The sequence below is a fragment of the Alligator mississippiensis genome, chromosome 4, assembly GCF_030867095.1.
Source record: "Alligator mississippiensis isolate rAllMis1 chromosome 4, rAllMis1, whole genome shotgun sequence".
Classification (NCBI taxonomy): Eukaryota; Metazoa; Chordata; order Crocodylia; family Alligatoridae; genus Alligator; species Alligator mississippiensis.
The window spans coordinates 2,771,991-2,799,463 of record NC_081827.1 but is presented as its reverse complement, the minus strand read 5'-3'; the positions used below and the strand labels follow the sequence as shown (position 1 = coordinate 2,799,463).

At 60.9% G+C, this 27,473-nt stretch overlaps 2 protein-coding genes across 8 annotated transcripts in view; both read left to right on the top strand.

Moving 5' to 3' along the window:
• Window positions 1-621: 621 nt before the first annotated feature.
• Window positions 622-20,270, top strand: CCDC136 (coiled-coil domain containing 136). Of its 4 annotated transcripts, XM_059725637.1 has the most exons (9): window positions 622-729; window positions 3,781-3,984; window positions 4,371-4,445; window positions 16,773-17,096; window positions 17,277-17,394; window positions 17,870-18,137; window positions 18,241-18,384; window positions 18,684-18,792; window positions 19,373-19,459. In XM_059725637.1, the coding sequence occupies exons 1-8, from the start codon at window positions 708-710 to the stop codon at window positions 18,780-18,782; spliced, it is 1,254 nt and encodes a 417-aa protein (XP_059581620.1). In that variant the 5' UTR covers window positions 622-707; the 3' UTR covers window positions 18,783-18,792; window positions 19,373-19,459. The 4 variants fall into 4 exon arrangements, with proteins under 4 accessions (XP_059581620.1, XP_059581621.1, XP_059581619.1 ...); XM_059725638.1 differs by lacking the exon at window positions 18,684-18,792 and having other exon boundaries at window positions 17,900-18,137; window positions 19,373-20,270; XM_059725636.1 differs by lacking the exon at window positions 18,684-18,792 and having other exon boundaries at window positions 19,373-20,270.
• A 4,183-nt stretch (window positions 20,271-24,453) lies between these two features.
• Window positions 24,454-27,473, top strand: part of FLNC (filamin C) — a 31,068-nt gene continuing 28,048 nt past the window's right edge. For all 4 annotated transcript variants that reach the window (XM_059725635.1, XM_059725633.1, XM_059725634.1 and 1 more), the window contains exon 1: window positions 24,454-25,270. In XM_059725635.1, the coding sequence (XP_059581618.1) occupies window positions 24,940-25,270 (331 nt within the window). In that variant the 5' untranslated portion in view covers window positions 24,454-24,939. The remainder of the gene's footprint in view (window positions 25,271-27,473) is intronic.

Genomic DNA, 27,473 nt, shown 5'->3' with positions numbered 1-27,473 from the left:
GGAGTCTTGTTTGGGTGCAGAAGGGCCCCGGTCAAATCGCGGACGAGCCCACTTTTGCCCCAGGCTGTAGGGCTGGAGCTGCCCCAGGCCCAGCCTCTGCCGGCGCGGGCGGGGAGCTGGACGGGGCAGGCTGCGGTGCCGCAGGGCGGAGAGCTGTGGTTGTGCCCGGGGCTCGGCTCAGCCCTCCTGGTCCTGGTCCTGGTCCAGGTCCTGGTCCAGGTCGCAGAGGTCCTGGCTTCAGACCTGGAGGCCTTGCAAAGGCCAGGGCCGAGCCAGCCGGCAGCTCCCCCGTGCCGGGCCGGCGGGTGAGGACGGTGCCCTGGGCCCATGCCGGTCCCTAACACGACTCCCTGGCCCGGGCACTGTGCCGCCCACCGGGGAGGCAGCCGAGCGGGTCCGGCCCCCGGGGCTGCTGCCGCCCTGCCGAGGAGACCGGCATCTCCCCTCCGCCGCGGGCACGGGCCGGGGCTCCCGGGCTGCGATGCTCCCGGGGGTGTCCTGGCCCCGGGCCGGGCTGGGGGCTGCGAGCAGGCGGGACCGGCGGGGCTGGGAGCAGGGCTGCGGGGCCCGGGGTCCCCCCCAGAAGCAGCTGCATCCCGCACTGCAGCGGGGCGGGGCGGGGCGGGGCGGGGCGCGCGGGGGCGGCGCTCCACGTGCAGCTGCAGCCGGGCAGCCCCCCCTCGCCCCCGGCCCCGGCCCCGGAGCCCATGGAGGCGGCGGAGCGCGCAGGTCAGTGCGGCCCCGGGCGCCCCGTGACGTCCCCGCCCGCCCGTGACGTCATGGGCCCTGATGTCGTGCGCGGGGGGCGAGCGCGGGGCGGGGCGGGGAACCCCGGGGTGCGGGCCCCCATCAGTACCCCCAGGGCCGGGATCCCCCTATCTCCCCCCGGCACCCCCCGGGTTAGCGAGAGGACCCGGGCGTGTGGGCTCCGCCCCGCCCCGCTGGGACCCCCGCGCCCCTGCACCCGCGGGCGGGAAACCCGCCCCCCCGCAGCGCCCAAGACCCCCGCAGCTGGGGGAGAACCAGGCGTCCGGGCTCCCCCTCCCCCATCTAGCCCCCAGCCCCCTCCCCAACTGGGGGGAGAACCAGGCCTCCCAGGTCCCTGCCCCCTGCGGTGCCCTGCCCCCGTCCCGGAGCTGGCCCTCGAGCCCAGGCCGTGGGGCTCTGGGGCACAGGCTGGGCGAGGCGCTGAGCTGGGGGGGCAGCTGCGGGGGTGATGCCCTCGGCTGTGCAGGGCTGGGGGGGGGTCTGGGGCACCCCCAAGCCACAGCGCGTGCCAGGCCCAGCCAGCGCCTCACTGCCAGCAGGAGCTTCAGAGCGAGAGGGCCGGGGGCTGCGGGTCGGGAGCGAGGGGCACCAAGCGCTGTGTGATACCTACCCCCCCCCCATCCCTGTCCTCAGGGACAGCTGTCATCACTGGAACACCCTTGGTCGCCATGGGAATGGGGTATGATTGACACCCGCTGGGTGCCCACTGCTAAATACAGCTGTGTTAAAAATAGCCCCTGCGTAAAGCATGAATGAAGTTGCGGCCCCGGCTCCACCGCCGTCGTCCATCCTTTCATCCGTGCGCTGCGTCCAGGGCCTGGGAGCTGGTGCCCAGCGCCCAGCTGCTGCCCAATGCTGGCGGTGGTGCCCCTCACTCCCGACACCAGCCCGGGCTCCCGGCCTGGGAACCCACTCCAGAGCCTGGCAGCCCTAACCATAAAGTAATGTCTCCTGATATCACGCCTGAACCTGCTCTTAATCCATTTGTGGCCGTTATTCCTTGTTATCCCGGGTGGTGCCTGGGGGACCAGAGCCTCACCTATTTTCCGCTGCTCCCCCCTGGCAAGTTTGTAAATGGTCACCAGGTCCCCTCTCAGCCTTCTCTAGTGCAGGCAGGATAGATTCAGGCCCTTTAGCCTCTCCTCGTAGGGCCTGCCCTGCTGCCCCTGACCATGCAGGTGCCCCTCCTCTGGACCCTCTCCATGCTGCCCACATCCCTCCTGACGTGCGGCGCCCAGAGCTGGACGCAGTACTCCAGCTGCAGCCTGACCAGTGTCGTGTAGAGGGGGAGGATCACCTCCTGGGACCTGCTCGAGATGCATCTGTGGATGCATGACAAGGTGCGGTTGGCCTTCCTGACCACTGCCTCGCATTGGCAGCTCATGTCCATCCTGCAGTCAACAGTGACTCCAAGTTCCCTTTCTGCCGCCCTGTTGTTGAGAAGGGCGTTCCCCAGCCTGTAGGTGTGTAGCTGGTTCCTTCTCCCTAGATGCAGCACCTTGCACTTGTCTGCATTGAACTCCATCCTATTCTCATCCGCCCACCACTGCGACCTGTTCACATCTAGTTGCAGCCAGTCCCTCCCCTCCAGCGTGCCCACCTCGCCCCACATCTTTGTGTCATCAGTGAATTTGGACAGTGTGCTTTCCACACCCACCTCCAGATCGCTGATAAAGATGTTGAATAGCACAGGCCCGAGGACCAAGCCCTGGGGACCCCACTGCCCACATCCCTCCAGGTCGAATAGGACCTGTCTACCACCACTCTCTGGGTACAGCCATCAAGACATCGAACTCCCGTATCCCGCTCCCTGCCCAGGACGCTGCCCCCTGCCCCTGAGGTGCCCGGCCCTGGCTGCAATCTCTGCAGAACAGAGCAGCTGGGCTGCAGTCACCCGTCCGGCTTTGGACTTGTTCCTAGACTTGGTCCTAGATTCATAGATTCATAGATTCATAGATGTTAGGGTTGGAAGGGACCTCAATAGATCATTGAGTCTGACCCCCTACATAGGCAGGAAAGAGTGCTGGGTCTAGATGACCCCAGCTAGATACTCGTCTAACCTCCTCTTGAAGACCCCCAGGGTAGGGGAGAGCACCACCTCCCTTGGGAGCCCGTTCCACACCTTGGCCACTCGAACTGTGAAGAAGTTCTTCCTAATGTCCAGTCTAAATCTGCTCTCTGCTAGCTTGTGGCCATTGTTTCTTGTAACCCCCGGGGGCGCCTTGGTGAGTAAATACTCACCAATTCCCTTCTGTGCCCCCGTGATGAACTTATAGGCAGCCACAAGGTCGCCTCTCAACCTTCTCTTGCGGAGGCTGAAAAGGTCCAGTTTCTCTAGTCTCTCCTCGTAGGGCTTGGTCTGCAGGCCCTTGACCATACGAGTGGCCCTTCGCTGTACCCTCTCCAGGTTATCCGCATCCCTCTTGAAGTGCGGCGCCCAGAATTGCACACAGTACTCCAACTGCGGTCTGACCAGTGCCCGATAGAGGGGAAGTATCACCTCCCTGGACCTATTCGTCATGCATCTGCTGATGCACGATAAAGTGCCATTGGCTTTTCTGATGTCCCCAGGGGCAATGTTTTGGGCCCTCCCAGTGCCTCATAGGACACGGAGTTCAGCCTTTGGCTCCCTGTGTGGTTGGACTGTAATTCCCATGGTGCACCTGGGTGGTCCCTGCTTGCCACTGGACAGCACCTCCCATGATGCATTGGGATGCCTGCTTGCCCTTGGACTACATCCCCCATGATGCACTAAGAACCCCACCCAGAACTGGGAGTGAGGGAGGCAGGCTGTCAGCAAGGTGCATCATGGGAGATGAAGTCTGGGCAGGAGCCCTGGCCTGTGGGAGCCATGGGGACCAAACCCCAATTCCCATGAGGCCTTGCTGCAGGAGCAGCGTGGCTTGGGCCAGGGCTGGGCAGCACCTGCAGGGTAGAGCCAGGTGCTGCAGCATGGCTGTGTCTGGGCATCGCTGCCAGGCAGGAATATAACCCGCGGGCTGTGCCCCGCAGGCGATGCAGCCGGCCCGGGCCTGGCAGAGGAAGAGGAGGAGGAGGAAGAGGAGGCTGGGGAGGATGAGGTGCATGGCCTGGGCCTGGCGCTGACGGAGCCGGAGCTGGAAGCGCTGCAGGCCCAGACGCTGCAGCTGCTGGAGGAGCTGGAGGAGACGCGGGAGCTGGCGCTGAAGCACCAAGATGACTCCATCGAGCTGCAAGGTGAGGCCCCGGGCGGCGGGGGGCTGTCTGCACCCGTGGGGAGGAGCTGCACAGACCGGCCAGGCGATATGGGGTTGTATGGGCCGGTTGTGGGGGCTGTATGGACCAGCTGGGGAAGTGGGGGGTGCTGTATGCACTGGCTATTTGGGGCTGTATGGACCAGGCCAGGGGGTGGGGGCTGTATGGACCAGCTAGGAGGGGCTGGGGGCTGTACTCGTCAGCAGTGGCCCAGGGGCTTTGGAGCCAGGATGGGACAAGGCCCCAGGGGTGACAGTGCCAGCGCAGCTTGTCAGGAGCCCCCAGTGCCATGGCAGGATGGCGCGGGCTCCCTGGCTGGCATCCTCCTGGGGCTCCCTGCGGGCTGGCTGATGCGCGCTCTCTCGCAGGCCTGCTGGAGGACGAGCGGCTGGCCAGCGCCCGGCAGGCTGAAATCTTCACCAAGCAGATCCAGAGGCTCCAAGGTACCGTCCCCGCGGTCCCTGCACCCACCCACAGCCCAGGGAGGCGTCCTCTCCTCCTGCACTCCTGCCATGGCCCCCCTGCCAGCTATGAACTTCCTTCCTGACCTCCCAGCTGCTGCCCGCGGGCCTCTGAGCCTCTCCGTGCCCCTTGGGTCGTGCCCTGCTGTAGGCTCTGGTGCTTGCACTCCCGGCTCCCCAAGCTCTGGGTCTCCCGTGGAGGCTGCTGGGCGGCATCTCCATCCTGTGCGGCCTGGCGAGGCGTGCAGCAGCAGGGTCCTGGCAGCCCCATGGATGTAGTGTAGACAGTTCCTCCACCACATCTCCAGTCCAACATCCTCCAAGGGGGATCCGGGCAGAGAGCCAGCCCTGATGCATCGCAGTGGGATGGTGTTGGTGAGGGCAGGTCGCTGGCAGGCTCCCAGGTGCCCTTTGCTGGTCACACGCCATGGGGGGCATTGTTGGGACAGGGGAGGATGGGAATATCAGGCAGAGAATGACGTGGAAGCGCGGCGCGAGAGCTCAGGGGGAAGGGAGCGTGCAATAGGAGCCAGGAGCATCTTGACGAGAGGCGCCAGGGGACTAGCCACGGCCCGTGAGGGCAGGAAGGCTCTGGACAAAGCCAGCGCGGTGCTAGGCAGGGCCTTGCCTTGCCAGCCTGCCTCTATTCACTGCCCTGGTGCTGCCACTTGCGGGCTGGGCTCACACCCATGGGCACAGAGTGGAGCCCCTTGCTAGGCGAGGGAAGGGATCTATGCCTGGACAGGCCTGGCTTTGTGGGGGTCTAAGTCACTGCCCCAGCACAGCTGGATTGCCCCAGAGCGATGGGGGTCCCTGCGGGGCTCCTATGCTGGAGGCAGGGCAGCGAGGGTATTGCGGAAGGGTCTTGTTCCAGCCCAGGAATTTCAGGCCCTCCGGTCCAGCTGCCTGCGGGATGGAGCATGTGTGTAATGCATGGCCTGGGCTGCCTCTGCGTGTGGCACGTGGCAGCTTGGAGAGGGGGCAGGGAGCAGAAAACAGCAGGGGATCAGGCAGGGAATGTGGGGCAGGGAGCAGAAAGCAGAGCAGTTGACCAGGCTGGGAAGAAAGGCCAGGGAGCAGAAAGCAGAGCAGCAGATTGGGCAGGGAATGCAGGGCAGGGAGCAGAAAGCTGATCAACTGATGGGGCACAGGGCAGGGGACAGAAACCTGAGCAGCAGATCTGGCAGCAGAAGGGGAAGATGTGGAGCTCACTTGTAGCCCACGTGCCAAAAAGGCCGGTCCCCACTGACCTAAAGGCAGTACCTGAGCGAGGCCCGGGAAGGTGGATCCCAGGGGTGGATCCAGCCTGGGGATTTGCTGGGATCTGGTGTTTCAGTCTCTTAAATGAACTCTTTTTTTTTTTTTTAACAATGATGGCCTTGAACACGAGGCACGAGGTATTGACCTAAGCGCCCTGCTACTGGTAGCTGCGTTCACATGAAATCAGCACAGTGTCGTGCGGGGCAGAGTCTGGTTTCGGGATGGTCGCAGAGCCAGTCACTAGCTCAGCGGCTGTGTTGTTGAGGCACAAAGCCAGCCTTTGGCAAGAAAACCCCTCTCATTCGGGTGCAGGGGAATTATTTTCTTCATTCATTTACATAGGTTGGTGGAACAACGTAGCTGAGTGGCAAACGAGGAGCTGGAAAAAAAGAGGTCGAGCAACATAAAACTGGTGTGTGAGAGAGGATGAGCTCTACTAGCTCTGTGGGTGGATTTAGGACTTTAAAAGGGTGGTGCAGGTGGTGTGGGGCATCTTCCCATATATCACAGCTTGTCTTTGTACATGAAACTAGAAGCATTGCTAATAAGCTAGGGGCCTAGTGCTATATTATTCAGCTTATGATCAAAGCAAAAATCTGTATTGGAATGTGCCCTGATTTGCTGGATTATGTATTAATTTCTAAAAAAAACAGCAAAAGACTAGGCAAAAAATAGTCAAAGTATGTTGTTTCATCCTGGTAGTCATGACAGTTAAATGTCCATCTCGTATTCATATTTGTAAAACAAAAGCAGGCTTTCTTGAGTGTCTGGCAGCACCTGTGATACTTCACTGTTGGTCATTTCTACACCCTGAGTTAATATGAGTTAAGGTGTTTCAGTAGAGGTGAAACCAGTCTGCAGGGCTGCGAAAGAGAAGCTCCGTGCCCAAGAGCAGCTCACAGACGGCCGCTTTGCAGAAGAAAGGAAAGGTTGATTAGTGGAACAGCAGGAGTATTGGAAAGGAGAGAGGGTTGTTAATACCCATGGAGTGAAGAGATTAGCAGGAATCAGGGAGACAGAGGATAGTGAACCATGAAGTCAACTGACACTGTTGGCTGCCTGAATAGAAATGTCGCGACCTCTTCCAAGTAGTTGGTTTTACACTTCGGGTGGTGCCACAATCAAAGCGGGGAGTGACAGCACTCACTGGATCTACCCCTGACTGGGTCCACATCTTGTACGACGAGGTGCCCAAGACCCACCAGTCCTGTTCACCAACTACACGCAGTGCCTGCTTTATTTCCTCCGAAGAATGAGTGAAAGCAAAGAGCTGGCATTTTCCGAGGGGTCCTTGAGGGGACTCTGGGCCGACAAAGGTGCAGAACTCCTCGTTTAATCGTTCACATCATTCTCAAGCCCAGGCACAGGTTGGGAAATTGGATTTCCCTGCTGCTGCGCATATTTTGGGTCCTTTGATTTGGGTCCCCCCACTGCAGAAAGGATGTGGACACATTGAAGAGAGTCCAGCAGAGGGAAGTGAAAATGGTTGTGGGGTTGGGGGACAGGACTGGTGAGGAGAGGCTGAGGGAACTGGGCTGATTGAGTCTGGAGAAGAGAAGACCGAGGGGGATTGAACAGCAGCCTTCACCTCCCTGCAGGGGGGCTGCAAAGAGGATGGGGCTGGGCTGGTCTCAGTGGGGGCAGATGGCAGGACAAGGAGCAATGGGCTCAAGTTGCAGCAAGGGAAGTTGAGGTTGGCTATTAGGAAAAATGTTCTTGCTAGGAGGGTGATGAAGCATTGGAACAAGCTCCCCAGAGAGGTGATGGACTCTCCATCCTTGGAGGTTTTTAAGGCCCGGCTGGATAAAACGTTATCTGGGATGATGTAGTTGGGGATGATCCTGCTTGGAGCAGGGGGTTAGACTGGATGTGACCTGCTGAGGTCCCTTCCCGCCCTTGTTGTACATGATTTACCTTGGAGCAATGTTAAAAGTGCCTTTTGGAATCAGATCCCACCTTCCGTCCAAATGCAGCTTGGCACGAATCTCAGGGGGAAACGTTAGTGCCAATGCTGCTTCTGGCACCAACCCCGCAGGGTGTCTTGCCCCTGCGCTCAGCCCAACGCTGCACCGGGGCAGGAAGAGATTTTACCTCCTGGTCAGATCAGCACTGACTGATCTGGGGGGAGGGGGGTTGCCTTTATAGTAGGAGGCCCAGCCTCTTCCTGGGGTCTCTCGAGTTCATTGAACCCCCTGGCATCAACAGGGCCAGCACTTGCCCCCAAGCATCACCTGGGGCTGAGCTGGGGGCTCTCAGTGTCTGGGCAATGGGCCTTTTCCTTGTGCCCGGGGCTGGAGTGCGGTGTCAGGACCAGATCAGATCAGGACGTGTCTGGAGCAGGGGGTTGGATGGGGCTCATCTTGCCTCAGGCAGGGGGCTGGACTGGAGGTGAATCCCCGCGGGGCTGTGCCAGCCCGGCTGTGCCGTGACTCTGTGATTATCTGTGATTCAAGTGAGCAAGAAGAGGCACCCCTTGCAATGTCAAGGTTATGTCTGGTCACTAACCAATGTGCATTGCTGGTTACCAGCCAATGAGAGGGAGCCTTTTATTTTTCCCACAGGTTGGGGTAACTTAGAGCAACCCTTGGGGCTCACCCGGGAGGATCTTGTCTGCGCAGGGCATGGAGAAGTGTGACGATGCCCCTGGGTTTTCAGTGCTGGGGGTGGTGTGAGGGCCTGGCCCGGGCAGGGAGCTAGGCCAGGTTTGCTGGCTCCCCTTTCACCCATCAGATCCCCCTGGCCAGACCCCCAAAGTCTCTGCTGCGTGCAGCTGACAGTGCCCCACGCCTCTTCTGCTTCCTGGGTTTCTTGTCTTTCTGGATTGCTGAAGACATTCTGCAAATCCCACCTCGTTTTATAAGCTCTTTCATCCGTGCATGGGGGGATGCCACAACTGCAGAGCTAGGCTGTGTGCTTCCAGGGATGCATGGAGCCGATGGAGCGCCTCATCGCGGGCAGATGCCTGGGAGCTTGACGAGATTCCCCCAGCACTGGGCGCATCTGGGAGTACAGGCGTGTCTAGGAGGACCTCCCAGGACAGCAAAGTCTCATTCCCAAGGGTGAAGTAGGCTCAAGGCAGGGACTGCAGTGAAGTGCAGCCATGCAAAAAGTGTATGCGGGTTTGGGGTGCAAAAAGTATGTAGTTTTGGGGTGCTTTAGGTGCAAGACGCAGGAGGCGATAGTGCCTCTCTACTCAGCACCGATCAGGCCTCACCTACAGTCTTGTGTGCAGTTCTGGGGTCCTTGTTTTACGGACTTGGAGAAGTAAGAGAGGGGCCAGGGTGGGTGATAAAGACAATGAAGGGTTTGGAAAGGAAGTCCTAGAGGAGAGGCTGAAGGAGCTGGGCATGCTCAGCTGGTGGGAAAGGCGCTCAAGAGGGAGCGTGAGAGCAGCCTGCACATACTTGAAGCGCTGCCAGGAAGAAGAGGGAAAGCACGGGACAGTGTCCTGATTGCATGTGAACTGCAGGACGCGGAGCAATGGCTGGAAGTTGCCCGTGCTCTGCTATGGGGATCTCCCAGGCTTCTGGGCAGTGCCGGTTGCGGCCCCCACCCCTTTATGCTCCATGTCTCAGAGTTTTAATCCTCCCCCCGAGGCGCTGGTGCTGCTGCAGCCCAGGCTAGGGATGGGGCTGGGCAGTGCCAATGCTCCTGCTGGCACCAACCCTGCAGGGTCCTGGCTGGAGGGTCTTGCCCCTGTGCTCAGACTCAGCCCCAGACTGCACTGGGGCAGGAAGGGATTTCCCCCCGCTCAGACTGGTTGCATTGGGGGGAATTTGCCTTTCTCTGCAGTGGGGGCACGGCCTGGGCCTGAGCTCTCTGCAGCGCCCATGACCCCCCTGGCAGCAGCAGGACGTTGGTGGCCATGGCCCCGTGCTTTCCTAGAGGCAGAGTTTGGGTGCGATGTCTGCGTTGTGTCACGGTTGACTGTGGAGTTTTGTCACAAGGTTAGATTGTGTATTTGTCTGGTTTGCACAGGGCTGATCCTGCCTCAGGCAGGGCTCAGACTAGATGTGACGTGTGGAGCTCCTTCCCCCGACGGCTCTAGGACTCTACAAATACCCACCAGTCCCTTTACGTTGGCATCACTCTGCCCCTCACACCTCATGTCCCTGCTCCACATTATTCCCAGTTTGTAATGGGGTTTCCAGTCCCTGGGATGCTATTTATAACTGCAGGAGTCCATTGCCTCTCCTGTGGCTGTGTGTGTGTGCTTGTGTGTGTAGCTATTAATACCCGCTGTGCTGCCTGATACACCATACACACCCCTGCACGTGCACACACACACACATCTGCTGTCGGCAGGTGCCGAGTCTGCACTCGGCTCAGCTGCCCAGGCTTGTGCACAGGCAGGTGGCAGGGACGGGGCACAGAGCTGGGTGTTCAGAGCCCATCACCGGCCCCAGAGATCCAGGCCTGCTGGGGCCAGGCATGGGCGCTATCAATGGGCACGGGCTCCTAGCCCCTCTGGGCATCCCTGAGCCGACACAGGATACTTCCCACGAGGCTGGGGCATCTCATGCCCCCAGCTAAGGGGTATTGGGGTGATTTTGCCCTGCTAATCTCTCCAAAGCACCAACACCCCAAATTGGCAGGTTTGACAGACAGACATCAGTCTCTAGACACTGTCATCTGACCCCAGCCCCCTGCTCGAATGAGGACCATCCCCAACTGTCAAGGCAGGCCTTAAAAACCTCCAAGGATAGAGACTGCACCACCTCTCAGGGGAGCCTGTTCCAGTGTTTTACTACCCTCCTCGTGAGAGAGTTTTTTCTAATATGCAACCTCAACTTCCCTTGCTGCAACTTGAGCCCATTGCTCCTTCTGTCATCTGCCCCGACTGAGACCAGTCCAGCTCCATCCTCTTTGCAGCCCCCCTGCAGGGAGGTGAAGGCTGCTATTCAACCCCCCTCGGTCTTCTCTTCTGCAGAATAAATCAGCCCATTTCCCTCAGCCTCTCCTCACCAGTCCTGTCCCCCAGCCCCCAAACCATTTTCATTGCCCTGCGCTGGACTCTCTCCAATGTGTCCACATCCTTTCTGTAGTGGGGTGGCCACAGCTGGACACCGGACTCCAGATGTGACCTCCCCAGTGCTGAATAGAGGGGAAGAATCGCTGCCCTCGATCTGCTGGCATCGCTTCTGCCAATGCAGCCCAGGATGCCGTTCACCTTCTTGGCAACCAGGGCACACTGCCAGCTCCTGTTCAGCTCCTTGTCCACCATCACCCCCAGGTCCTTTTCTGCAGAGCTGCTGCCCCAGTCACTCCCAGCCTGCACCGGTGCAGGGGATTGCTCTTTATAAATCTGTGGGGCATCCGCAGCTTGAACGTGGCACCCAGCCCTGTCCCCGCACCCCCAGCAGGTGAGAGAAGAGCTGGAGCAGGTGCAGAGACGGGCAGTGAGGATGAGGAGCGCTGGAGCGGCTTTCCTAGGAAGACAGACTAAAGAGGCCAGGTTCGACCAGTTCAGAAAAGAGACGCTAGAGGGGGACAGGAGATGGGTTTACAACACGCTTAATGTCAAAGAGAAAGTCCCTGGGGATTGATCATTGCCTGTCTCTCCCCGGACAAGGACGAGGGGTCACAGCATGGACCGAACAGCCGGCAGCTGAACACAAACACCAGGCCGCTCTTTTCCCCCCACGTGGCTTTGAAGTGGGGGCTCGTGGCCACCAGCTGCGGTGGGAGCGGAGAGCTCGGCCAGATCCACCCAGGGCCTGGACACGGGCTTGGAGGAAAGGGGCACGGGGAGCTCTGGAGCAGGGAGCGAGGGGCACGGCCTCTGCATCAGACCAGCCTGGACCTTAAGGGCTGCAGGGGAGAGAGGAGCAGGGGGGAAAACCCTGCTCGGACCCCGTCATCTCCCGTCCAGCTCCGCTCTCTGCCCAGTGACACCAGAGACTGGGCATGCCGGACTTGGGTCTGACTCAGCCCACGGCAGCCCTTATGGTATCAACAGCTGCTCGGAGCCTTTTGGAACAAAACTATAAATTCTTATATGAATATCAACAACGACAATAATTACAACAAAACAAATTGCGTATGGCATCCGTTCATCAGCAAGTGACACTGGATCTTGCAGCGATTCTGCTGCCTGGCGGTGCATTTTCTCTTGTGAATGATTTTAGACTCGCAGGTCCTGCCACAGTGGTCACAGGGGTACATGGCATTGGGGGCGGGCTACTGTGCTGATGGGCTGTTTTCCTTGGCCACGTTTCTGGTGTCAATTGTAGTGATCGTTTCTCATCAGGATGTTGGACTCCATGATTGAGAAGGGAGCACCACTTTGCCCTGTCTCCTGCTAGCACCTCCCAAAGGTTTGGGTCGATTCCAGAAGCCTTCTTGTCATGCTTGGTGATGTCTCTGAAGTGCAATTTTGGGCACCCTACTCTTCTCTCCACACCTGCCATTTGCCCATACAGGATGTCTTTTGGGATGTGTTCATCTTCCATCCTGCAGAGATGGCCAAGCCAGCGTAGGTGCCACTGTTTTCAGTTGTGCAGTGGTGGTTGGCTTTGGCGATGACCCCTGTATTGGTGATTGTGTCTTGCCACGTGATGTCAAGCATGCACTGTAAGTGTAGGCTTTTCACCTGCTTTTCTTGACATGCATCTGTTGACCATGTCTCACTGCGATGCATAAGGACACTGAGGGTGCAGGCTTTGTACACAAGCAGCTTAGTTTTGATTGTGAGTTTTGTGTTGTTCCAGGCTCGTTTGGAGAGCTTCCTGGACGTGGTAGCTGCCTTTCCAACACTGACATTTAGCTCTTCCTCCAGCAATAGGTCATCGCTCCCTGTAGATCCAAGGTAGCCAGACTTGTTCGCTGTCTCACGAGGTGCGTTGTCAAGGCTGATAGATGGTGACCAGCAAACACCACGTCTTCTTGAAGCTGATGGTCAGGGCAGACATCCTGCAAGCACGGGAGAGGCGATACATGAGTATTTGTAGTTGGCCTTCTTTATGGGCAGTGAGAGCATCCTTGTCAGCACAAAGGAGCTCTCTATTGAGTATGTGCTTCACTTTGTCTGGGCCTTTAGACGTTATAGATGGTAGAGTTTGCTGTCTGATCTTACATGAAGGTGTGTGCCTTCCTCCAAGCCATCAAACGTGCAGTGCAGCAGCATAGAAAAGAAGACCCCGAAGGGGGTGGGCACCTGAACCCAGCCCTGTTTCACTTCACTCTTCCTCTGAAACCTCCCAGAGGTTGCTCCTCAACCTGAACTGTGGCCTGTGTGTTTTCATGGAAGGAGTGTATCGTGCTGAGTGACGCTGGGGGTCATGCAGTCTTTACCAGGACCGTGAACAAGCCTGCTCTGCTGGCAGTATCGGGGGCTTTCATCAGGTGGACATGTGCTATGCACAGTGGTTTATTTTGTTCTCTGCATTTTTCTTGCAGTTGGTATAAAGAGGGTATCATGTCCACTGATGATCTCCCTGCTCTGAATCCACTTCTGTACCATTGCCCTGGCATGCTTCAGATTCGCCTTTGCAAGTGGCAAAAATGGAGCGTCCTCTCCATTCAGTTTTGGCTGCAATGGCCCGGGCAGTTGGTACGGAGACGCTTGAGTTGCCCATATATCAATGTTCCCCTCTCGGCCTCGCTGATTGATCCTGAAGGAAAGGCAGAAGCCAGTAAATTTGGAGCCAGCTTGGCTGCTGTGCAAAGGAAATCTTCAATCCATTTGCCTTTCGGGGGCTGCACTCCCAGACCGGTTGCCAACCAAGGCTGGAGAGCCCAGTCCACCCTGCCATGGCATCCGCCTTTCTGCTGGGGTCTGGCTGCATTTCAGGCAGGCTGTGTTTTTGGCTTCAACAAGTGGTAGCATCTCTTCCGAGCATGCCTCAAACCCGTCTTTGTTTGATAATCTCTTTTCCGCAAATATCTCTGTGGCTGTTTCCTGGATGATTGCACTTATTCCACTCCAAGTTCCTTCCGCATCTACAGTTGCTGCTTTCATAGACAGAGCTAGCTCAAAGGTCCTTTGAAAGTCGAGGCACTTGCTTTGGACCTTTGTGCTGCATGTGTTAATTCTTGGCTGACTTTTACGCTTGGCTCTACGCAGCTTCTTTGGTGTCGCTTTCACGTTGCTGACAGTCAGAAAGTGGTCTGTGTCACAGTCTGCACCGTGATACTTGTGGGTGTGTAGCACGCTGGGCAGGTCTTTCCTCCTGGTGGTCACGAGGTCGAATGGATGCCAGTGGCCAGATCGTGGGTGTCTCCGTGATCCTTTTTGACATTCTTAGCTTGCAAACTAGGTGTTAGTGATACATGGATGGTTTAAGGTGCAGAGTTACAGAAGACATTGGCCATTTTCATTCATTTCCCCCATGCTGTGATGTCCCAGGCAGGGTGGCCAAGGGTCGTGACCTGCGCCTACTCGAGCACTGAAGTCCCCTACGACGAGAAGCCTCTCGTTTGACCATAGGTGCTCAATGACTTGGGACAGGGCATCGCAGAAGTCATCTTTATCACCTGAGCTTGCCTGTAACATTGGTGCACAGGTGCTAATGATGTTACCACAGTCGTCAGTTGACTGTAGTCGGAGTGAGATGATGCGATCTGATGGTTAAGTGTGGGGTCTCGATGGCTTTGACCAGCCTGTTGCAGATTGTGAATCCGACCCCGCGTAGGCAAGTATCTTCTGCAGCCCTGCCTTCCCCGAAAGAGGCATAGCTGGCCTCACGAATGGAGCCTGAGTTGGCCAGTCTTGTCTCCTGAAAGGCTGCAATAGCAATGTTAAGTTTTTGCAGCTCTCAGTCCATCAGTGAGGTCTTCCAGACACTGTCCCTCATGATAAATTGTCCTCCGTGCCAGGACACATGGACCTGACATTCCCGCTTCCCAGCCGGAAAGTTTTAAGGTTTCTTGTTTTGTTGCCTGGTACTTGATTTGCTGTCTGTTTTTTGACTTTTGGTCTAGCCCCGTGCACCAAACGAGGCAGGCAGACCGCGTGGTGGGTCAGTACTTTACTGGCCTTTCAGTGGCAATTCCTCCACCAAGGGTAAGGACTAGTACCCCGCTCTAGGTCGCTCCTCCACCCAAACCCATTGGCATCATAGAGGCTGCTTGGCTATTTCCTGCTGCTCTGCTCATGGCATTGACAGCTGCAGGTAGCTCCGTCTGCTGCGATAACGGTAGCAGACCTGGCCTGGTCTGACCTGACCACAGTAATGATTATGATAGTAGTATTACTGCTATTACGGATTTCATCATCTTAATGTTATCATTACTATTAATAATATCAATATTATCTATGATTAATATTGTGTTATTAATGTATAAATGATAAAGGTATAGATTTATAATTGTAAACTATCATTCTATAGATTTGTAATCTGTAGGTTTATAATTTATACATTTATAAATTTTATAAATCTACAGATTTATCACTTAGACATTTATTTATATTAATAGTATTAATCTTAGTAACAACAGCAACAATGATTAGAGTAATAATCATGCTGATGCTGTTTTCTTGTTAACCTCCAAGGCCTTTCCCGCTCTGCCTGCTAATATTGTAGTGAGAGGGCTAGCGTGCGTGTGCATGTTTGTGTGAATGTGTGTGTGTGTCTCTTTGTGAATGTGCACATATGCCTGTGTGCATGTGCCTGTGTATGTGTGTGCCCATGCATACATATGTGCCTGTGTGTGTGCCCACCCATGAGTGCGTGGTGGTGTAGCTCTGTCTGCATGTGCCCACCTCTGTGTGTGAAGGGGTGTGTGTGTGTGTTGTCTGTCTGTATGTGTGCCTGCCTGTGTGTGCGCACACATGCCTTTGTGCCTGTGTGGCGATGTGTGCCTGTGCATGCATGTGTGTTCATGTACCTGCTTGCTTGTGGAGGTGTGTGTACACTTGCCTCTGTGTGTTTTGTGTGCATATGTCTGTGTGTGGATGTGTGCATGCACACACACGCTTGCCTGTGTGCATGCATATGCATGCCTGGTTGTATGTGTGCACTCATGTGTGGATGGGCAGGTCTCTGCATATATGACTGTGTGTGAGTGCATGCGCATACGAGTCCATACACATCAGAGCACGTCTCCTGGGACCTGCCGAGCCCGACGGTCCGGGGCCTGCTGCCCTGACCCTTGCCGGCCAAGCCCGCCTGCCCCCAGGCCCGTGGTGTGCGCTGACCCGCGGGGGCCGCGGGGCCGGGTTCCGAGCGCCGCGGCTTTAAGCGGGACCCCGGGCGGCTGCGCGGCCGAGCGGACACCGCCATGGAGCTCACGCCCTCCCCGTCCGTGGGCAGTGAGTGTCCGAGGCCACGGCCCCCCACCCCCCAGCCTGGGGCACCCACGGCCGGGCCCCAACTGCCGCCCGCCATGATGACCCCGCCGGACTGGCCCCCCCGGCTGGGCCCAACTGCCGCCGCGGCACCCCTGCACCCCGACGCCTGCCACCCGCCCCAGGCACCCCGACAGCAGGGCCTTGACTGCTGCCTACGGGGCCCGGGCCCCGACTGCCAGCCCTAGGGCAGCCCCCCGAAATCCCGGGGCATCCCTTGGGGTGCCCCGGCCCTGCTGACACCCCGCAGCTCCCCCCACTGCTGGTCCCTGGACTGCCCAGGGACCCCTGCTCCTGTGACCCCGCCATGCCCTGACCCCCCTTTTGCTGCCCCCATGGCCCCCCATCACATGGGGGTCTGGGGACCCCCTTGCACCCCCTCCCCTTGGCTTCGAGGGTCTTCTCCGCTCCACTGCACCCAGGATCGGGCTCCATTTCGGGTGTTAGGAGACCCTCGGCGTGGCTTCCCCCACCCTGTGTCCCCGGGGAGACTCCTCAGTGCTGGACCCCCCTCCTGTGCCCCCCACCACCCACTGCTGGGACCTCCCAGCCTGGGCCTGGGCAGTTCTCAGGGGAAGGGGTTGGTTTTGGGGGGGAACCGGCTGCTTTAGGAACCCCCCTTGATGGTTCCTAAATCCCCTCGGCCACCAGCTTCTGGTTCGCTTCCCATCCCCAACCGCCCTCCCCAGAAGCAGCTGCATTTCAGAGCTGGGAGCAACAGGGCGGCATGGGGGGGTCTGACCCTCTCTCCCGCCCCCCAGCCCAGATGCACACGCTGCAGGACGAGTTCAGCTCCCTGCAGGAGGCCAAGGCCTCGGAGCTGGAGGAGGTGGAGCAGGAGCTGCAGGAGGCGCAGGAGGAGCTGCGGGGGCTGCGGCAGGCGACGGAGGAGGCGGCCGCCCTGCACGCCAACGAGGTGGCCACGCTGCAGGAGCAGCTGTGCCGCCTGCGAGCCGAGCTGCACCGCGCCCACGTGCTGCGCGACGACTACGAGCTGGAGCTGGCCAGCCTGCGGGCCGAGATCCGCATGAAGGGAGGGCCCCGCGCCGATGCCATGGCCCCCCGGGAGGTGGCTGCGCTCCAAGGTACCGCGGCCCGGGGAGGGCGGGGGTCCGGCACAGGTGCAGTGCCACGGGGCGGTTGTGGGGTGCAAAGGACCAGAGTCCGAGGATGCACTGGGCTCATGCCCTGGGTGCTGGCACCCGGGGAGGGGGTCCCGCACAGCAGAGCCGGCACCGGCTGAGCCCAGGCCCGTGTGCCCACAGAGGAGCTGCAGGCACTGCGGGGGCAGTACCGGGACCTGCTGGAGGAGTATCAGACCCTGCAGGAGAGCAACAAGGTCATGGTGCACCAGCTCGAGAAACTGGAGGCTCAGGAGTACAGGTGAGGGTCATGCTGGGCACCGGCGGGTACCACTTCGGGCATCGCCTGCAGCCGGGACCCTATATCCCGTGCCGGCGTGCCTCCCATATGGGATGAGCCGGTGGGACTTGTGGGGCTCCTGCTTGCTGCCCTCTGTCTCGAGGGTCTCTCTCTGCTCAGCCTAGCCTGGACTGGGGGGGTTTCCCCTCCCTCTGCAGTGGGGGCATGGCCTGGGGTCTCGGTGCATTGAACCCCCTGGCAGTAGAAGGGCACTGTGCCCCCTCTTCCCTGGCATCACCTGGGGCAGGACCAGGGGGTGTGGGGCAATGGGCCTCATTGCTGAGCATGGGGTTGGGGTCAGGGCCAGGCCACATCTGGGGGGGTTGGACGGGGTGACGCTGCCCGGAGCTGGGGGGCTGGACTGGATGTGACCCCCCAGCCCGGCTGCGCTGTGACGATGACGGGGCTGATCTCACTTGGGCCGGGGCTGGTGCAGGGCTGATCCCACCCCGGGCTCCCGCCCCAGGGCCAGGACCAAATCGGAGGAGTCCACCAAGCTGCTGGATGTGAACGGGCCCCCGCGGCGGTCCCGCTCTCCCCGGCGCGCCAGCCCCCGCCCGTCCAGCAGCATCTCCTTCAGGCCCGCAGCAGAGCGGGCGGCCGACGGCTCCAGGTCCCAGAGCCGGGATGGCAACGAGGCCGAGGTCACCCTGCGCTTCCAGCTGCAGAGCGAGGAGGAGAAGGTGCATCTGGCCCAGAGCAAGGTACCGGGGGCAGCAGGGGGTGGGGGCCCGGTGGGCAGCCCGCAGCGAGCAGCGCTGACCCACGTGCCGCGCCACTCACCTGCCTGCCCTCCCGCCCCGGCAGTGCGACGACATGCAGGGGGAGCTGCGCGAGCTGCAGCGGCTGTACCAAGCCAGTCGGCAGGAGCGGGAGCAGCTGATGGAGGAGCTGCGCCTGTGCCGCGAAGAGATCCAGCGCCTCAACGGCACCGTGCCCTGCGGCGGGCGGGTAGGTGGCACCGGGGGCCGGTGCCGCGGGGTGCCTGTGGCATGCTGCTGGGGTGTCAGCCGGTGCCCACGAGCACTTCCAGCCCTACCCCCCCCCAAGCCCAGGAGACCCCAGCAGGGTACCCTGTGCACCTATGCCCGGCCTGGCCCTGTATGTCTCCATCACCCCCACACGGCCGTGGGGCCCAGCCCGGAGCCCACGAGCACCCCCTACCCACCCCGTCTAATCTCTCTGTGTCTCTTCTCTCCTCTCCGGGCCCCCTCCCTGCTCCTGGGCTGCCGCTGCCCCCCACCCCCCAGCCGCGCCCCACTGCCGGCGCCCCCGTCCTCTCCCTGCCCCTCGTGGGACTGGTGGTTATAGCGGCTCTGCTCTGGTGCTGGTGGGCCGAGACCTCGTGAGGCTGCTCAGGTACGGTACGCGCCGGGGCTGCTGCCGCCTGCCTCCCCGTGCATGGCCAAGTGCTTGCTGCCCCGTGCCCTGCATGTGCCAGCAGGTCTGCATGTGTCATGCCCCGCATGTGCCATGTGTTCTGCATGTGCCATGAGCCCTGCATGTGCCATATGCTCTGCATATGCCATGACCTGTGCATGTGTCATGTGCCCTGTATGTGCTGCGTGCTTTGCATATGCCATGAGTTCTGCACGTGCCATGTGCCCTGCATGTGCCATGTGCTTTGCATGTTCTGTGTGCCATGCCCGGGGCCATGTCCCCTGCCCCTCTCCCCCTTCTCTCTGTCTCTGCCCCTCTCCCCTTGGCTTGTGCCCCCAAACCCTGCCACTGCGGTGCCAATGCCAACCCCCCCACCCTGCTCCCTTTGCTGGGGGGGGATCTCTGGCAGGGCCCGTCCCCCCAGTGACCAGCAGGGGGTGATCGCTGGTGCCCAGGATCGGTGCCCCGTGCCTGCAAGCTGCCCCCCAGCAGGGCAAGGCAAGGGGTCCCGGGCATCGTACGTGGCTGTCCTGGCACTGACCGTCCCGTGCCCCCGCAGGTCCCGGCCGGCGGGCTGAAGCCCATCCTCCTCTTCGCCGTGGCGGCTGCCGCCTTGTTCCTGGTCCCCTGCTTCAAGAAGGCCTGCACCTGCTCCCTGCCCGCCTAGGTGCCCGTGTCCGTGGGCACCCCCACCCTATCCCTCCCCGCTCCCCCCACCCCCGCAACGACGACAGCCGGAGACCTGTGTTCCAGCCGCCCCCCGGCACGGCCCAGTCACTGCCCCCGGTGAGTCCAGCCATGCCAGCTCCCCCCCATGCCAGCCCCCAACCTTGGGCACTGGCCCAAGGACATCTCCAGTACTTGGCAGGGGCAGGGGGTCACCCCCCTCCCTCTCCCAGGACCCCACCCAGGGCCCCAGTCTTGCCCCCCACCATCCCCACCCCTCACCCAGCTGGGGGGGGCAACAGAGCAATACACACGGGTCCACCCCCAGCCCCACCTGGCATGGCGCTGCCCCGCACGTGGCTCCCTTCCCCGCCGGACCCGCTGCAATAACTACACTTCCGCCAAAGAGAGCTGCAGCCACAGGGTGGGGGGTTTGGAGACCCTCGAGATAAGGGTTAGCTTCGGGGAGTCCTGGGGGGGAGGGACCAGCCCCTTCCTGTGCTTGTTTATTTATTCGCTCCCTGGGGGTACGGGAGAGCTGCCGGTGGCACCCATGGGCATGTGCCCGTGTCACCAAGTGCCACGAGGGCCTATCCTTCGCCATCCTCCCGCAACCCCGTGGCCCTCAGCTCTGAGCCGGCCATGAGAGCACGCGCAGGCGGGCATCCAAGACCCTGCGCCCAGCCTGCCCTCGCCCGCTGCTCCCCCACCTCCTCCTCCCCGCCCAGGGGTGCCAGCCTGCTCCTTCTCCTGGTTCTCCATTGTCACTCAGTAAAGGAACTTTCTCAGCACTTACTTGGATCCGTGTGCAGGCCACGTCACTGGGGGGTGGGCACGGGGGCACCGACGGGCTGGGGTGGGGGGTCCTGCACCAGGGGCATTTGCTCTGCCAGGGGCTTGCCGGGGGGGGTCTCACGTGGGGCTGGTGGCTGCCCGGCTTGGAGGGCTCCTGTGTCCAGCTCCCTCTGGGCGGGGGTCTGTCCTGGCCCAAGCATGAAGCACACCGTGTCCCTGTCACCGTGCACACACACACGTGTGAGCCTTACTCACCGCGTTCCTCGCACGCGCAGCTGCTGCCTGGAGCTGCCAGGGCGGCTGGACCCCAGACAAGGGCATGGGGTGGGGAGGGGGGTGATCGCAGCCTGCCCTGCCCCAGCTTGTGTCCCCCTGGTCCCTCAGCAGCCCCCATAAAGGGGGCACCTAGCTGGGGTGGGGGGGAGCATCACAGCCCCCAGGTCCAGGCCCACCCCCACCCCAGCTAGGGAAGGCAGGGAGGGGACCCAGGCATCCGGGATCCTTCGAGCTCCCTGGAGGTGGGGGAGAAGCGGGGGACCTGGCTGGAGCCCCCACAGCTCCTCCATGGCTCTGCCTGGGGGGGCCGAGCTGGGAGCCCCGGGCTGGGGGTGTTGGGATGGGCTGGGGCCAGCTGGGCGCCAGCGTGACGCGGCCGGGCCCTGCTCTGTGCGCCGTGACTCAGCACCCGCGGCCGGGCTGTGTGCCCTGCAAGGGGAGGGGGGTGTCCATGAGACGGCCTGTGTGTGTTTGCGCGCGTGTGTGTGTGTGTTCACATCCTGGCCCGTTTATATGTGTGTCAGAGGCAGGGGGGTTTGGGGGGTGCGGTCATATCTTGGCCTGTGTCTATGTATTGGCATGCATCCAGCTGTTGGCACATGTGTGCATATGTGTGTGTGCCTGCATCCTGGCCTGTGCATCCATGTGCCAACAGCTGTGTGTGTGTTGGTGTGTGTCTGTCTGTTGGCACATGTGTTGGTGTGTGCATCCATATCCCAGCCCATGTGTGTGTCTGGCCATGTGCGTGTGTGTGTTGGCATATCCATCTGTTGGCGTGTATGTATGTTCATATCCTGGCTTGTCCATCTCTTGGCGTGTGTGTCCATGCCCCAGGCTGGGTGTGTGTCCTTCCATGTGCTGGCCTGTGTGTGTGCGTGTGCATGAGTTCATAGCCCAGCTCGTGTGTGTGTTGGCATGCCCATCTATTGGCACATGGGTGTGCACACGCGCTAGTGCATGTTTGTCCATATCCCAGCCCACGTGTATGCATGTCCATATGCTGACCTGTGTGTGTGTGTACATGCATGTTGGTGTGTGTCCATGTGTTGGCTCACGTGCACACACGTTTACTATCCCAAGCCCCACTCACTGCCAGGACATGGGATCCCCGCACCCACCCACGCCTTCCCTCGGGGGCTTTTCCAGCCCATACCCAGCCGCAGGCATGTACAGACGGCCCCGATCCTGGGCATGACGACACAGGGCAGCTCGGCCCAGCCCAGCCCCCCCGGCACGGCACGGCGCGGCGCGGCGCAGGGCTGGACGGGACTGGATCGGCGCCATGCGTGCTGGGGTCAGGGGAGGAGCAGGGGTATTTCGGGCGGCTGATGCCTGCCGGCTCTGACTTGGCATTTTATTAATAGCCGCCCCAGCTCACACCCCCCCTCGCCCCCCACCAGCCATTCAGGACTCCCAGCCTGGCGGCTGCAGGGACACTCATACTCGCCCCCCCCCCGCCATCTCCTGGCTTGGAGCCTGCTGCTGGGCCAGGACCCCAGGCCTCCAGGCCACTGCTCTCCCCCATGAGCCGCGGGGAGAAGCCAAGGGGGGCCCTGGCTGCTGGGCCTGCCTGGAGCCCCCCATCCCCTTCTACTCCCTGGAGCTCTGCTGCTGCGGGGCGCTGAGCTGGGATTGCTGTGGGGGGGTCACAAGCGCCTGCGGCTCCAGGGTTACATTGTCATTGGCTGCTCTCGCCCCAGGGTCTTGGAGCCCCTAGCAGGGGCAGGCTGTGCCCATGGGGAAACTGAGGCAGGAGAGCACCCCCGTCCCAGAGACACCCGTAGCCTCGGGCATAGAAGCCAGGAGTCCCGACCCCCCCAAACCCTGCTTTGCTCTCGTGCCAGAGTCCTGGGGGCAGCTGCAGCACCAGGCCCCGGCCCCCTCCCCAAGCTAGGGTAGGACCCAGGAGTCCGGGGCTCCCCCCCCACCCCCCGTCAGCGCTGGCAGCGCGTCCGGCTCCGACGAGAGCTGGAAGGTTCGAGCGCCCGCGTCCAGCTGGAGCCGGGGGGGGCCACGGGGCCCAGCCAGGAGCATGAATCACAGACCAGGACCCGAGGCCGCTTTGAACCTGAGCCGTGGCCCGAGTGCGAAACCGGAACAGCGGGGACACGCGACACCACGCACCCCCCCCCCCTTCTCTGCACACAGGGGAAGGGCCCGATCCTGCCTGCCTCGCCCAGCTGGGCAGGCCCCCTCCAGTCCGAGCCCCAGCTCTACCCCACTAAATCCCACTAGAGTGGGACCCAGGAGTCTGGGCTCCCCGTGCAACTGCTCCACACCCCTTCTCACCGCCGGGACCCCAGGCATCCGGGACGATCCCCTCCAGCCTCGCCTGGGAGCCTCCTCGGCCCCCCCCGCCCGACGTCCCAGCTCAGGCCTGGCGTCCCATCCCGGCTGGCACGGTGCCCACCCGCCCCCGGACACCCAATCTGGCCCACTCTGACTCAGCCTGGTGACGGGGTGGGTTATTTCCATCTCAGCCCCCCAGTGCAGCCCCCCCAGCAAGCGGGGGGGTGGGTCCACGTTCGAGGCCACGCATGGGGTAGGGATTGGGATTCCCTTGGCAAGGCCCAGGGGCATCCGTGGGCCCAGCCTTCGCCCCCACGGCCCCGGTGCCCAGGGCAGGCTGCTCTGGAGGGGGTGGCTCAGTTCCGAGGGGGTCCAGGCCTCTGCGATTTGCATTCACCCACCCAGAGGGAGAACTTGAACCCAGTGCCCACCAGCCCAGGGCTGTGGGGTGAAGGCGGGGGCAGCCCCCCGTCGGGCACACCCTGTGCCCTGCCCATGTCCCCTGAGGTGGGGGCAGGCGGGGGCTGCGTCACGGCCGCGCGGCGCTCCGCTCATGGGCTATTCTGAGCGGCGCATCATGGGAGAGGTATGAAGCGCCGGCCGCGCCAGGACCCCCCCTCCCGCCCCCCATGGTGCGTCACGGGCAGCTTTTTCTGCGCCGTGATGGCACCGGCTCTAGCACCTTCCACCCGGCCCGAATGAATGGGCCTGGCTGCCCTGCCCCCCCCTCCCATGTTGGGTTGGGGTGGGGGGAGCAGGGAGACCACTGCTCACACTGATGTGCAAGGGGGAAACTGAGGCAGGGCACTCCTGCAGTACTGGGGGGGCAGGCAGGACACCCCCCCACTACCCCACACCAATGTGCAGTGGGGAAACAGGCAGGGAATTCCCATGGCACTGAGGGGGCAAGCAAGACATTTCCTATTATCGCCCATGAATGCACGCTGGGGAAACTGAGGCAGGGCACTCACATGGTGCTGGGAGGCAGGCAGAACCCCTCCTCCCCCCCCCACCTCGCCTACTACCCCCCAGCAGTGCACAGTGGGGAAACTGAGGCAGCGCACTCCCGTGGAGCTGGGGGGAAGGCAGGACAGCCCCGCCCCCCCACCGCCCACCATCATGTACTGGGGAAACTGAGGCAGGGAACTCCCTTAGCACTGGGAGGGCAGCAGGACACCCCCCCCCCCCCACACACCGATGCACACTGGGGTAACTGAGGCAGGGCACAACTGCGGCATGGGGGGGGCAGGCAGGACCCCGCCCACCATTGCACACTGGGGAAACTGAGGCAGGGCCCTCCCTTGGCCCTGGGGGAGCCGGGCAGGACCCTCCCCTGCTCCCTCCAGCCCCCTCCCCCTCCCCGCCCATCCCCCCGCAGAACCCAGCAGAGGTTAAAAATAGGCTGCGCGCTGAGCCGCTCCCCCCCCCCGGGGGGCCGGGCAGCCAATGGCGCCCCCCGCCGTGCCGGGCGCCCAATCCGCTGGCCCCGCGCTATCTCGGGGGGGCCGCGCGCGGCCCGCGCATCCCTACTTGTCCCGGCCCCGGCGGCATTCCGCGGAGGCCAGCGGCCTGACGCGGCGGGGCGGGGAGCGCCGCCTTAAAGCCCCCTCCCCGCGCCCTGCGGCCACTGCGCCCGCTCAAAATCGCGCTGCGCGCCGCGTGGGACCCCCGACAACGCCCCGCGCCGCGCCGGACACCTCCGAAAGTGCTCGGGGAGCCCCCAGAACCGCACCGCCGGAGACCCCCGACAGCGCCCGAGGGACCCGAGCCTGCCCAGGACCGCGCCCGGATCCAAAATCGCACTGCGCGGGACAGCCTCCAGCGCCCCGCAAGTCCTCCCGGGGCACCCGCAAACCCGCTGGGGGACCGCCACCCCGCATCGCCGCGCGCCTCTCCGAGGACCCCCTAAGGCCGCCCCGCGAGTTCGACCCCACCCGGATCCACCCCCCGTTTGAAAATCGCACCGCGCGCAGCAGGATCCAGCGCTCCTAAAACCGCCCCGCGCCCCCAGAGAGGCGCCCAGGACCCCCCGGTGCTACCCGGGACCTCCGGAGCCCGCAGCGGGAGGCCGATTCGGAGCCCCCGGAGTTGCGCGCAGCCATGAGCAGCCAGGAGGCGCCGGGCGAGGAGGCGGAGGAGATGCCGGCCACCGAGAAGGACCTGGCCGAGGACGCGCCGTGGAAGAAGATCCAGCAGAACACGTTCACGCGCTGGTGCAACGAGCACCTGAAGGGCGCCAACAAGCGCATCGGCGACCTGCAGCGCGACCTGAGCGACGGGCTGCGCCTCATCGCGCTGCTCGAGGTGCTGAGCCAGAAGCGCATGCTGCGCAAGTTCCACGCGCGCCCCAACTTCAGGCAGATGAAGCTGGAGAACGTGTCCGTGGCGCTCGAGTTCCTGGACCGGGAGCGCATCAAGCTCGTCTCCATCGGTGCGTCCCGCGCCGCGCCGCGCCGCGCCGCGCCGGGGGGAAGGGGGCCGGCCGGCGGGGCCGGGGGAGGCGCTGGGCTGGGGCCGCCGACAGGGCGGGGGGCGCGCACACGCAGTGCTTGAGCTCACACACGCGAAATGCTGTAACTTTACACAAGCGCTGAGCTGGGAGGTGCCCGCGCGCGCGCGCACACACGTACATGCACTAACTTCCTTAACTTTACACAAGCACTGGGCTGGGACGCCTTTGCGGGCGCGCGCGCACACACACACACACACACACTTCCATAACTTTACACAAGCACTGGGCTGCGAGGTGCCCTTGCACACACACACTGCCTGATCTCTGTCTCACATACACACACACACACACACACGCACGCACGCACTGACTTCCTTAACTTTACACAGGCACTGGGCTGGGGGGCACCTTTGCATATGTGCACACTACCTGATCGCTCTCTCTCTCTTTCTGTGTCACATGCACACACATACACACACATTTCCATAACTTTACACAAGCAATGGGCTGGGAGACATCTTTGTGGGTGCGCACACACACACACACACGCACACTGCCTGATCTCTCTCACACACACAAACTTCCTTAATTTTATACAAGCACTGGGCTGGGAGGTGCTCTTGCACACAACTGCATACATGCACTAATTGCACACACACATGCACTAAATGCACATGCATGCATGCACACACTAACTGCCCACACACAGACACACACTAAGTTCCTTAACTTTACACAAGTGCTGGGCTGGGGTACCCAGGCACACACGCACACAACTGTACACACATAGACATGCACACATATAATAACTGCATGCGCTAAATGCACACACACACTGACTATACACATGCACAAACACACTATCCACACACACACACTAACTTCCTAACTTCACACAAGCACTGCGTTGACAGCACGCACACACTGACCTCACACTGGCCTTGTGCACACCCACTGCTCTGCGTTGTTCATACACACACTGATCTCATGCTGACTTCACACATGCACACACACTAACCACACACATATACACACTGCTCTGGGGATTACTCACATACACTGATCGCACACCAGCCTTTCTCACACTCACTGTGTTGAGAGTTGTTCCTACACACACTCATTGATCTCACACTGACTTCACCCACACACACACTTACTAACCTCACACACCTTTCAAGAGTCATCTACACAAACTTTGCAAAAGTACTTAGCTGGGGGCATGCACACATACAAATCTCACACTAACCTCACACACACACGCACACACTGCACTGAGAGTTGTTCCTACACACACATGCTGACTCACACACCCTTTGAAAGTCATCCACACTTCACACACACAATTAACACACACTCTGAGGTATTCACACATGCACTGATCTCACACCAACCTTGCACGCACCCATTGCTCTGAGTTGTTCCTGCACACACTGATCTCACACTGACTACAGACACCCCCCCGCAAACACATGCATATGCTTCCAGTCACCCACATAGACACTGTACACACAGTAACTTGGCACACACACACTGTGCTGGGGGTTATTCACACACACACTACTCTCACACCAACCTTGCTCACACCCACTGCTGCTCTGAGCTGTTGGTATGTACATGGATCTCACACTGACCTTCAGGCACATGCATGCACACGCACATTCTAACCTCACACACACACTCTGAGAATCACCCCCGCACACACACATTGCTCTGAGAGCTGTTCCTATATATGCACACACACTGCTCAGAGTGCCACATGTGTAGTGTGCACTAAATTGTAACTGGCTTCTGTCACTACCACACCCACATTGACCTCACACACGCAATGCTCTAAATAAACACACACACATGCACGCACACACTTCTCTGGAGGTCAATCTCACACCAGCCTCACACACACCCTGTGCTGAGCAGTGTTCCTACACTTAACTTTGCACACACGCTGCTCTGAGAGTTGGTCTCACACATACACCACACACACACTGTGCTGAGAGTTATTCATGCACACACATGCGCACACACACACACATGCACAAACTGATCTCACACTGACTTCAGGCCCAGGCCCACTAATTTCACATACACGCTGCCCCAAAAGTCACTCACACACACACTGCACTAAGAGTGCTTGATACACACACACACACACACACACACACACACACACACACACACACACACA

Bases quoted from the DNA above. Each gene is read 5' to 3' on its own strand.
- CCDC136 (XM_059725636.1), top strand. From the start codon at position 708: ATGGAGGCGGCGGAGCGCGCAG. The intron at 4,446-16,772 runs GTACCGTCCCCG...CCCGCCCCCCAG, and splicing joins GCAGATCCAGAGGCTCCAAG to CCCAGATGCACACGCTGCAG. The intron at 17,097-17,276 runs GTACCGCGGCCC...GTGTGCCCACAG, and splicing joins GGAGGTGGCTGCGCTCCAAG to AGGAGCTGCAGGCACTGCGG.